The sequence below is a fragment of the Pocillopora verrucosa genome, chromosome 6 (assembly GCF_036669915.1).
Source record: "Pocillopora verrucosa isolate sample1 chromosome 6, ASM3666991v2, whole genome shotgun sequence".
Lineage (NCBI taxonomy): Eukaryota > Metazoa > Cnidaria > Anthozoa > Scleractinia > Pocilloporidae > Pocillopora > Pocillopora verrucosa.
The window spans coordinates 24,520,637-24,532,796 of NC_089317.1; the positions used below are offsets into that span (position 1 = coordinate 24,520,637).

At 36.9% G+C, this 12,160-nt stretch overlaps 1 protein-coding gene and 1 pseudogene across 1 annotated transcript; both read right to left on the reverse strand.

Annotated features, from left to right (window-relative positions):
- Positions 1–546: 546 nt before the first annotated feature.
- On the reverse strand, positions 547–4,707 carry LOC131798255 (cholesterol oxidase-like; annotated as a pseudogene).
- An 801-nt stretch (positions 4,708–5,508) lies between these two features.
- LOC131798222 (neuropeptide FF receptor 2) lies at positions 5,509–7,540 on the reverse strand. Its single transcript, XM_059115881.2, is given in 3 exon segments — positions 5,509–6,835; positions 6,838–7,030; positions 7,376–7,540. Coding segments are annotated over 2 exon segments (1,050 nt in total). The 5' UTR covers positions 6,980–7,030; positions 7,376–7,540; the 3' UTR covers positions 5,509–5,927.
- Positions 7,541–12,160: the final 4,620 nt, after the last annotated feature.

A 12,160-nucleotide genomic window follows, 5' to 3' on the forward strand; every position in this document is an offset into this window, starting at 1 on the left:
TTGCAACAAAGTCGTACTTTTTAATTGTTTTTCCTAAGCTTTTTCTTTGTTCAGAACAATGCTTAGAGAGCATTAGACTTTCAAAAGAATTCGTAATTTATGGACAGTGTCGTCTCGGTCCATGAAAACGGAAAAAAGAAACGAGGCTAATATCTAGCCATCTTGACCAAACAAGTTCGGTCAATAAAATATTTTCTATATTCTACATTTAATTTTTATTTTTAATTCTCTATCTTATTTAAGATTTCGCTTTATCAAGAATCAAGAATTACTTACCACAGTATGATAAATTCAAACATTTGTAACAAAGATTGCGACTTTGACATGTTAGCAACTTATTATTTAATGACAATTGAACACCTCTCGCATACAGTGCACAGTTATGCATAAATGTTTTTTTGGAGTTAAAACAGCCGCTTCATGTTCCAAATTTTCAAATGTTTATTAAAACTGGGGTGATCCCTTTGTGTCACTGATGTGAAGTTTAGCTATAAAAGCGACTAAATGAAGACGACTCTCAGTGATTGAGTTAACACTAAATTATTGTTAATTTCTGCCAGATTCACCCATGGAACAGCCATCCAAGGGATGCACGGAGATGACTCCTTTACCCAATGTTTCTGACCACATTGGATTGCTCACATATGTTCCACCAAGACCATGTACTACTTTTTGCAGTTTCTGGTCAATCGTCTTGAAGTTGCTCTCATATCCAACTCTGTCCCATGTTATATCAATGTCATCGATTTTTTTTGTCGAAAGAAATTTCCCCAAATGCACTGTCATGACTCATACTAAGAAGAGAGAGGGTGTTGTTGATTCCTTTGCCTTGAAGTTCCTGACGAATAAAGACAAATTCTGATTGTTTTCATTGATCCCAAAGGTAAAAGATGTAAGTGTTAACTCTTATACACATTTTTAGTTGTTGTTTGCTCGCGATTTAAATATTTTTTAATCGAGTACTGTGATCATGATCATGTGATCATGTAGGGATTTCTAAGCTCGAGATTCTAGTCCAATAGTTTGTATTTTTTGTGTACACGCCCCTTTAACAATTACACACGAACGCATCAATCTTTATAGTTAGCAACAGTACTCTAGACTCATCAAAAAACAACAGAACACTGAACTAATTAGTAGAATGTTCGTCAGACTTTTGGAACATTATCTTTTGGGGGCCTCAAAAATTCTACTTCTGTATTATTTGATAGCAGCTGTAGATGTTTCGAAATTCTCAGGAGGTACATCGGAGGAACTTTTAATTTGAAATGTATGCTGTACTTATCGACACCTTGGTTGCTACGTAATGCATTACCTGGAATGCTTTCTCGAGCGTTCAGTTGAAGGAGATTTATCTTCCCCGGTCATCTTTGCGGCAAAACTTACACCAAATGCAAACATCTCAGAAAGACTTGAGGCCGGTATGCCATCTTTGATGATTATGTTTTTTCCAAAATTGTCGTTATTCACTTTTCGGAAGTCCATAATTGAAGTAATTGTTGGTCCTGGGGTTAGACAGACGCCATTTTGCGGGTCTCAACCCCAAGAGAATTTGGACGGATACGTCCAAACCACGTTCCTTTGAGCGCTGAAGAATTTGGTAGAACCTAACGCGCCTGCACCTAGAATTACGTAGGTTGCACAGACTCACCGTTCTTCTAGATCGAAACTTCCAGGAGCCTGCCTCTTGTAACTGACATCCAATCAGTGAAGTTATGAGCCTTGTGAATAGATACTACCTCTATATACCTTCAAAGAAAAAAAAAATGGAATGTAGAAGATTAATTTGAGAGTACAGACTACGCAAACACGGTATCTTGATATTTTCTACTTTGATTGAAACCATATCTGTTTACCTTAGAATACCTGGAGTGTTATAAAGTTATTCGATTTTAAACGATATTCCTAACGACACAGAAAAATCATTGGACCGAAAAAGCCAAGACACCATATTAAGCAAAAGATAGCATTTTCTATAAATCATTTCTTATTAGTTATGAGCATCTACACAAGGTAAGTGAAGGCGAGATATCGACTTGTTTACCCTACAATGAAAACCTTTCTTGATCTCCTTTTAAAGAGATCAGTTAAATTACCTCCACAAATATCTCTGCTCCATGAGCCTTCGCATCAGGCAGGTAATTAAAATTCAATGTCTTTTTAGTTCCCACATTGCAGCCTGAAAAACAATTCCCGCACGCTGTGCATTTAGGTTTGGGGATACCAACGTGATTCGATGGCGTGTCCTTGAACGTGACGTAAAGAGATGTCTTGTAAAGCACCTTATCAAAGTCCTCGATATCAATCTTGCTTAATCCATCCCTCATTCGGTCAAGTTTTTTTAAGGGGCGGGTAATTGTCAGGGTATGGCGTTGGTTTTATTATATCAATAAAGTGCTGCTGATCGATTGTGAATAACTGATCCACGTCGTACCTTAGTTCTTCTAGCCATGCCGGGTCCTGGAACACCCCAGGCTCCGCTTCCAGTCCCACATTGGCATTCACCAGAGAACCCCCACCAAGACCGCACCCTTGAACCACTGCCAGGTCATCAGTGACGATCAGTTCGTGTAAATCAGAGGGCTGACCTAGAAAATAGTCGAGACTAGCATCTGTTGGGGAGAGCTTTCTTTGCACTGATTATGTGTAACTTTATCAATAATAACGCAAATGTACAGAGGAAGTCTCTTCAGATTGTAATTCGTAAACCCTAAACACTGTCACAACTGACATTGTGCAGACGTTATTTCTTTCAGGCTCTTTGTACGTGGAAATTGCTTGAAAGTACCTTATCCTTTTAAGACCCAAGGTAATTTGGCAAAACAAAATTGCAGAACACTGCAGTGAGAATAACCGTGATTGTTATCGTGAAATAGATTTACCATAAGAAAGTTCTGACTTTTTACTAAGTTATTGTCTTCAAGATCAACAATATTATAGTAGCATTTTAAATCGATCTTTATACTCTCGTTTGACTTGTGTTTATAGACAGCTCGCAATTTCTTTTTTGAAAAACACTCATTTTCTCTCCGAGCTGATTATGAGCCATACCTAATTTTCTTCCCTTGCCACCAAAATTGACTTGTGCATGTTCTGGTGCTTTTCTGAAAGTCTCAGGAAAATCACCCGGTAACCACTCCTTGCCTCGTTCCAGAACGCACTCTGATTAACCAGCGCGTGCGCAGCGGCTTGCAGCGATGGATGTCCCATAACCAGGTCCAATCACTACGACGCAATACTTGATCAAAGAATGTGGCGAGGATATCCTGTGAAATAAAGGCTTATTTTTAACCTGGATTGTGAGGAAAAAAATATGAAAGATGATTAGATGTGAAGCATTCATTGATGCCCGCTACTGAGTCAAAACAAGCATACCGCCAAAGGAAAGGGATTAGACTTACCGGTGAGTTTTTTTTAGAGCAAACCCCAATACTTCTTCGGGAATTATAATTTGCTATCTAATATACTCACATGATAAATCTTCAATTAACATCACGGTAAGCAGAGTCGTTTTGATGATGCACAAGAAGGCCACCATTTACTACAGCTGCATTTTAGGCACATTAATCAAAATATTTATTTAGGGACATAAAATCTCCAGTAAGAAAGTCTCGGTGGGATTCAGTAGTAGTCGCAAAACGACAAAAAAAAATTTCTGTTGGGCATAAGAGTTGAGAAATTTCAACCGTTATTATAAGATTGTTAACTGCTGTTAGTCGTAAAAAAAGCTAAAGATAGTAAACTGTAAAAAAAATTCCTGTAAACCGCGACGGAAAGAAATTAACCGTTAGCCATAAAATGGCCAAAATTTTACCCGTTGCCGTAAAAGCCATCACCCCGTGGAGACCCTTTAATTAGAGCCAAGGACAGGAACTCTCAAATTTCAGCTGAATTTCGTGTATCCAAATTGATTTTGCTTCGTATCCCCGTTAGTTTCTGTCAAGGGGACGAATTAAAACTTACTTCTACCTACTTGCTCTGAAAAAACTGACAGTGACTCGGAAAACTCGCTCTAGTTCGAGAGGTGGTTTTGTTTACTGAAATTTTAAGATATGGGGACTTCTGAAATTACATCGTATCTTTGAAGTTTGTAGAACTGGCGTCATTCTTGCATTTTTTTAATTACTTAAGGTAGGCAAGCATCAGGGAAGAAAAAGAAAAAAAATCGTCTTCTCTAGGCTTTTTGTGAAGCAAATTTGATTGCTTTTGCAGCTTTAAGACTAGACTTTTCTTAAATTTCTTATTTTCACCTTTTGCTATGATCATGATTTTAATAAAAATTTAATACAAAAATGCTGCATTTAACCTGAAGCAGATGATAGAGAAATTTTCATCTTTTTCTGTTGAAAATCATACAAGGATTGATTTACTCCTCTGTAGTCTTTTCTTGCTTTGTTTTTTCTTTCTGGTTATTTTAAAGACCTCAGCAAGAGGTCCCATGGACTTTCTTATACGATATGCAAATTTGCTGACTGACAAGAGAATGATGCTCTGAAAATGTGAGAAAGGTTTGCCAAACCCTAACTTTGTCGTATTTTTCGATTATCTTTTCATCGATAGGAGTGCTCTTCCCTTTTTTTATGAAACATAGGGCTACCTTTTATATTCATAATTATACTTTTTCTTTCTCTCTCCTGACGGTGCAACAAAAGAAACGGTTGCACTTACATGACCTCTCCTGCGCGGTTTTGAAGATTCATTTCCCATTACCACTACTTCAGTGAACCGAGGTCCCTTTAGGTCTGTGGTTTTAATTATCTGAATACATGAGTTTAACAATGTTTGTATCAGTGACACCCATATAACATTCAAGATGTAAAGGCCGACTTGCAACTGAAAACGCTAACAACATTCTGAACATCTGTACCTACAGAAGAAAAATTGTGTGATATAGGCTTTGTTTGTTGTTTCAAGCCATTGTTCATGCCTGAAGCTGTTGGCCATTGGTACAAGATACTGGAACCATAGAAACCTGACATTGCTTTTAGAAACCCGTGGCTTCTTTTTGCAGACAATATTCACAAAAACGTTATTAATTAATGACAGATGGGCTATTTATGATCAGAATCGGTGTTTAAAAAAATCTAGAATCTTATACTCAGACAACTGGTGTAAACATTAAGGGGTAAACACGACAGATTGTCGAGAGTATTATATCTACCTTGAGCTACTGTTTGAATTTGAAGAATTATTTTTGATACCTTTTTATTTACTTTTTTTTTAAATTTTGAAACTTAGTATCTCGTGCTTATCGTTATTCCTCTTACTTTAAATGCATGATAATGTAAAGATATATAAAATATGGACTCTACAAATACAAACCAGCAGTCAATTAACATTCTATTGGTTAATTCGAATGTTCGAGAACATGAAAGAGACTTTTGAAGTTAAAGAAAACTTGTCTCTTTCTCGAACATTATCTTCGTTTGATTCGTTTATCCTGCCAAACAAACCTTTAATGGCTTGCTACAGCATTACTCAATGACTCGTACGCGTCCATAAAACCATTGTTTACTGTGTGACAACAACAACTAAAACAATCCACACATAGTATACGGATGGTCATACTTATACAAGACGGCCATGAAATCCATCGACAAACTTGAAACGCACATGGCTGGAGAAACTGTGTTTAATGTTATTCTGATCAGCGGTACTCTTACAAAGCATATCAACTTAACGAATTAAACCAACAAGACTGATCAAAACGCATCTATCTGCTTTTTTATTCAAATACTAGTACTGGTACTCATTATAATTAAGATTGCACATTACTACCGGAATCGTCCTGATCTTTAAAATCGTAGTAGCAAGACGAGATGAGTAGCAAGCGCTACCATGAAACATTATAATCATTGCCTGACAGGATGTCTGCCGGAAAATGTCTTTAATTGAGCTGAGGCAATATTGACTACCTGCAGCTGGTTCTAGTTGTCAAGAAGAAATTTATTCATAACATAAGATGACACGGTGGATGATCTTTTCTTAGCTTCTTCAATGGAAAGTTGCTTACTGACAGCTTTGTTTTCCTTTTTTCCCAGCATGTCCCGGAGTTTGCATGATCTACATGCAATTAACCTCGATATTTCCTGTCGATAATTTTCATTTAAGATAGTGTAACATATAGGGTTGACAGCGCTGTTGGAAAATATTAGAATATTTGTGAAGGCGATCAACTCCCAAAAATATTTGCATTTCCTCTCAGCGTCTCCATAATCCAGCCAGAGCCACATGACGTTGTTTGGCAGTACACTCATAGCGAACAGCGTCGTCACCACCTTCAGCATGCGTACTACTTTCCGGGCCTCCAACTCCTGAACATCTTTCATAGACTGGTTGCCATTCTCCGCTCTTCTTTTCAGTTCTTGGCTGATGCTAAAATATGCAGTGAACATTATACAGAATGGCAGGAGATACTGGAAGAAGAAGATGACTGAAGTGTACACTTTGGTGGAGGTGGAGTCGTTCCAGCTCTCCTCACAGATGTGGAGCTCTGGATTAAATCGTAACGCTTGAAAATACGGAATAACGGGAATGGAGGCAAACAGCCACAATCCAATTATGATTATTTTAGCGCCAGATTTGGTCAGCTGCCTCTTCATAGGATATACAATGGCCCTTTGCCTAGCCAGGCTTACTGCTGTTAGAGTATTCACAGAGGCGAAGAGCAACAGTGTTTGTATGGGGTACAATATTTTACACATGATTGAACCGTACGGCCAGATAGAGTTCAATTCTTGTACTGGTATATCAAATGGGATGCAAAAACAGTTCAGCGTCAGATCAGCGATGGCTAAGTTAAGAATGAAATAATTTGTGACTGTCTTCATTTTTTACGTCTCAAAATGACGATGCAAACAAGACTGTTTGCGACAAGGCTTATAACGAAAATTATGACGTATAAACTCAACTTCAAAACCCTCAGGTAAAATGGAAACATAGGAAGCGACGGAGACGATTCGTCAGTGCTGTTTCCCATACTCCACGGATTCAATTAAATCCTGCCTCGTCAAGCTGATGTTCCGATATGCTGTGGAAGAAAGAGAGTCTCACAGTAGGAAAAATCAACCATTAGCTTAAACCTATTTTCGTAGTTTGAACTTTTTTCCTATTTTTTTTTTGTCATTATTTTACTTAAGGTATTGCATGTTACTCTTTCTCAATATCCTTTTTATATGAAAATGTAGCAATTCATTCTGTCTTTCTTCTGGTCGATTTATACAGAGCACTATACCTCTTCAGAAGTCAAATTATTTTCGACTCAAAAAAAAAGTCAGTTTGAATGTTATTCAAAGCCGATTGAAATGATGAAGCACGATTGCATGTGCTGCTTCCGAAATCATTAACTGCTCAAATATACTTCAAATAAACTTACCTTTAAAATGAAAGTTCAGAAAATTGACACAGCAAAAATTCCATATGTATTGGGGCACTGAAGATAAAGCTTCTGATTCTCGCTGAAAGATTTTAGTTGTGGGTTCTGCAACCATGCGAAAATGCTAAACCTGATGTGTAACCTATATCGAGAATCTTTATTCAAAACACCTCATTTTTCTTTGACAAGTTGGACCTCACCTGCCATCCTTTTTAAAATGTGATAGCAAAACAACTTCATTTTGCAAACAGAAACTTGATTAATTTTCATGCTTCCTGCCGCGCAGTGCGTATTAGTCAAAACATTCCAAAATTAAAAATTTACAGTAACGACTTTTATCTTTAATTTTCTGCAACTGCGGACAACGTGGCTAAATTAGGAGCAGATAAATTAAGTTTCACAAAGCTTGGAAGCATCTCGTCTCCCTATCCAGCAAGCTTTAAGGATTTTCATTTGACGTTCGCAAATTGAACGCTTTTTAATTATCTGCACCTCCTCCGCAAATGTTGACATAGTTGTCTTGCAGAGAAGATTGCTTTTTTGAATTAGGACTGTAAATGAGAATCCTGGCCTCGCTTGAGGAATGATTTTTGTTTGTATTACTTAGCGAAATTTAATTTCTTTTGTTTCCTAAAGTCGAAGAAAATATTATTATTTATTTATTCATTTCAATAACTGGTCAAACGATTACAAAGTTACATGGTCAAACTTAAATTTTTTTGATTTATTTGCCTTTCATTTACATTTAAAGTTTACGTGGAGGAGACTTGAAAGAGAAATAAAAAACGAGATTACATCGCCGAGTGACAAGTTATTCTTTTATAAATTATTACAGTCCGGATCTTGATATTAGTTTACTAGACGTTTTTATATCTACATGTTGATTTTGTTTTCTCATTTTAATTCTCTTTCGGGTCTCGTTGTCTCTTTATTTCTCTTTATTTACGTCTTTCTAAACATACTTATATAAATTTCCGGGCGGAGAAAAGTTACGAAAAAAGATTTAGAAACCGAGAAGATTGGTTTACAGTCAGATGGCGGTTCGTGACGTCAGAATGGGTTGTCATGGTCTGATTCCATCTCAGATAATTTTGAAGAAATTCATGGCAAACTCAGAATGTTTTAAATGTTGTCCGCTCTTTGAAAAGAGAAAAGTACATTTATGTCAAGCCGAAATAAATTAAAGTTAAAGGGAATTTGATCTGTTAGATTAAAAGGACTCCGATTTGATAATCAACCAGCAACGGCAATCAAATTGATCAGATAACATGTTCATAGATTTTTCATTCGGCTCAAGGAACCTTTTTTGGCATCAAATTATTCTCATGTGAAATGAAACTTAAACAAATAAGTGAGTAAATTAATGAATAAAGACATAGATGAATAACAAAGCTCAAAAATGGAAAGAAAAGCAAAAGCTAATCATAGTGGATAAAACCATGCCTCCAAAGATATTTATCTCGTGTCCAGGCCCTTGTAGAGTTGTTTAGTTCACACTTTTTCCATACTGCTCAAAGTACTCGTAGTTGAAAGAAAAGCATTTATTTCGGGACAGGCACCTCTTTAAGCACTCTGTGACGTTAGCGACGAAATATTCTTCAAATGCCTGATCTATAAGAGCGTGATCCCTGTTGTCGAGTTCGGCAGACATGAATCTTGATGGACGAATCAGATGACCAGCTGTTGGTTAAAATTTGAGAGTAGCAATGGAGGCAATAGGTTTTTATAAAGGGGAAAGTATCATGGCTGTTCAGTCCGTTTTATAAGTAGTTTGTATTACAAATAATCAAAACTATGACAAAATTCTCGAACGTGATTGGTTATCACAAGCCGATTTGGGCACCAATAGGACAGTTTACGCGTGATGCTTGTAATTGGACAGTGTAATGGGACAGTTGACACGTCATGCCTGTGTAAGTGAACATAATGTACAGTCGCGCATTTCGCCGAGTCAGCTGTTTTTGTTTTTGTTTTTGTTTTTTTTTTCACGAAGACGTATAACCGATATCTAGTTTCTTTCTCAAATTTTGTCATAGTTTTGATTAATTGGTTACAAGACTTCGCGTCGTCCAATTCTGTCTTTAATCATACTCGTAATAAACAACTCGTTAGAGCTGATAAAGGGCTAATGCTTTAAACTCTTTACAGTGGCCAATTTACGTTATCGACTCAGTGGATACTAAATTACCATGGACTCCACTTAGTCCTATTGCAATTATTTATCAAAAATGTAACAAATTCAGGGACGTGCTTGGCTATCTCCACCACAATTTGAGCACCAACATGACAGCGTATGCTTCATGCTCGCCGATTGGAAGGTGATTGGGCAGTGTAGGCGTCATGCCTGTGTAATTAAACAGTATGCGTCATGTGCAGGCGCTCTCTTGGTGCATTTTGCTAAGTTAACGGTTTTTTTCCTTTTAGGAGAACGTATAACCAATCGCTAGTTTTTTGTTGTTTTTTTTTGCAAATTTTGTCAGAGTTCTTAATATTTAATTGTAACAGGAATTCGTGTCGTCCAATTGGGGCTGTAATCAAACTTTTATTCACCTCTTTTGCATACATACGGTCTCTTAACAGAGCAGGCGATATCGTTCCACTTGCCGCTGTTTACCAAAGTCTCCACACAGTGTTCAACGCCCTTAAAGTTGTTTGGCTCCCCGATATTCCAATTTCTATACGCCACTTTAGTACCATCAATCCAAAGAAATGAGCCACCTTTAAAATTAAGCCCGATCCAAGCGCTCCCGGACTGCAGAGGCTTTACAAATAAACTGTAAATAAAATCCATTTCCTCTTGGCTTTTTATCACAACAAGATCCGCATTCATAGAATTACAATCCGCCAGACCTTCCTCCCATGTTTTCGAGCGACTGGATATTTTGTAGCAGGATGTGTTAAAAAACTTCCATCCAATTCCACAAGCTTCAGAATCTAATGAAATGCAATTCAATTTAACTTAATTTTATGGAACGTGAATAAAAGGTAAATATTTCGATCGATCAGCGTTGATCGGATTGGGAAAAGTTCTCGCTACTACCATCCCCGGAATACAGTCTCGCTCCATGGATTTGCTAATCACTTGATGTGACTACATCTTTGAGCACGAGGTCTCGATTCGAAGAAGAGGACGAAGGATATTTTAGAATGAAAAATAATAATAGATAATGCGACAATCTCACGGCTGGTTTCTTAAAAAATCTAGGAAAAAAGGAACATTGATCAGTTTTTTTTGTCACACTAAGTGAATAGGTGAGTCGAAATGATCATGGCAATCACTGTGGTGATGCAAACATTTGGACGCCAGGCTTAAATTTTTGCAAGGAGCTGTTTATTGCAAGGTGAAAATTTTCCTTTATGAAGTGGTTGGTTGATGACCTAACCTGATTAACGTGAAAGGTATCACATCTATTTTGGCGATAGACGGATACATAAATTTTTTTTTATTAAACAAGAGAAGATTTGAACATATAACATGACCGAGCACAAATTAAAATTTCTTTAGCATCGAATCGTGTACTGATTAAGTTGTAATACATGAACGACCTCATTCTTTTTTAACTATATTTCGACTTAAATCATAATTCTTGGAAATCCTTGAATGGGCCGAGTCATATACCATTATAATACACTTACCCAGTTGATCAGAACACCCAAAAACCACTGACAAAGTGGGACAGGCCAGTAAAACTCAAAACTTGTACAACGAAAGAGTTGGCCTAGGATAAAACATCCCCGCCAAAGATTGCTTCAATTCCTTCTCTCTCAGTCTTCACCTTAAAGAGATCATATTCTTCAATTTCGTGCTCCTCTCCGTCCGAACGTGAAGGTCAAAGTGACAAATGACCGTCTGTCTCTTTTTTCATTACCAATGTTTGCTCAATAAAGCCGCTTACATTAAATCTCTGCGCACGGAGTAATAAACTTGATAAAAACTGTATTTGCCATGCTTTTTGCAATATTTGACACTCAGATGTCTAAATTCAAGCCGCTCTTTTATAAAATTCTTTATAAAAAAAATTGTAATGCTAATGAAAAAGCAATAAAATTGTTCAGTGCCAAACTAAACTCAGGGACTCTCATATATAGGACGAAAGGTTCCCCAACTGGACTGACAACCGGATAAAAATATTGCAACTGTCACTGTGAGCTGCATGCAAGGTTTTCATAATTCGGAGAAAATGACAGTAATGTATTTCTCATAACGTTAAGGTTACAATATAATGTCAAGAAGCATGCATATTTTTAGGGTTCAGAATCTTACCCGTAAGTGAATTTATTCCATTCCAGAAAAATAACAATTTCAACAACACGTCCTTGATGTTTTTTTTTTTTTTTTGCTTTTGCATTTCAATCGTCGTCTCTGTCATATTAATCAAAGTGGCGAAACATCGTTATCATACTAAAAGTGAGCTGAGCTGTAACAAAAAGCTTTAACCAGTGATGAGTTGAATTATTTTCATTCTTACTTGTACCTTCCGCTTGCTTGTACATTTTCACCCATCTCTCTAAAGGTTTCATTTCAAGGATTTGAAACAACATCGGAAAATTACGACGTAAATTAGGATCAGATCCAGTATGGACAATTTTGCATCTGTTGTAATATGATACAAAAGTTTTCTGGCGTAAAGCATGCGAGGAAAGAGAAAGTTAGCCGATATTATGAGCTTGCCTGGTTATTCACCGAGACAACCAGTTATATTTACGAAAGTTAAAGCTGAAAAAAAATTATTTGTTGAGTGATATTATATTAAATTTTGTAGAAGAAGCCAAAAAGCGCAAAAT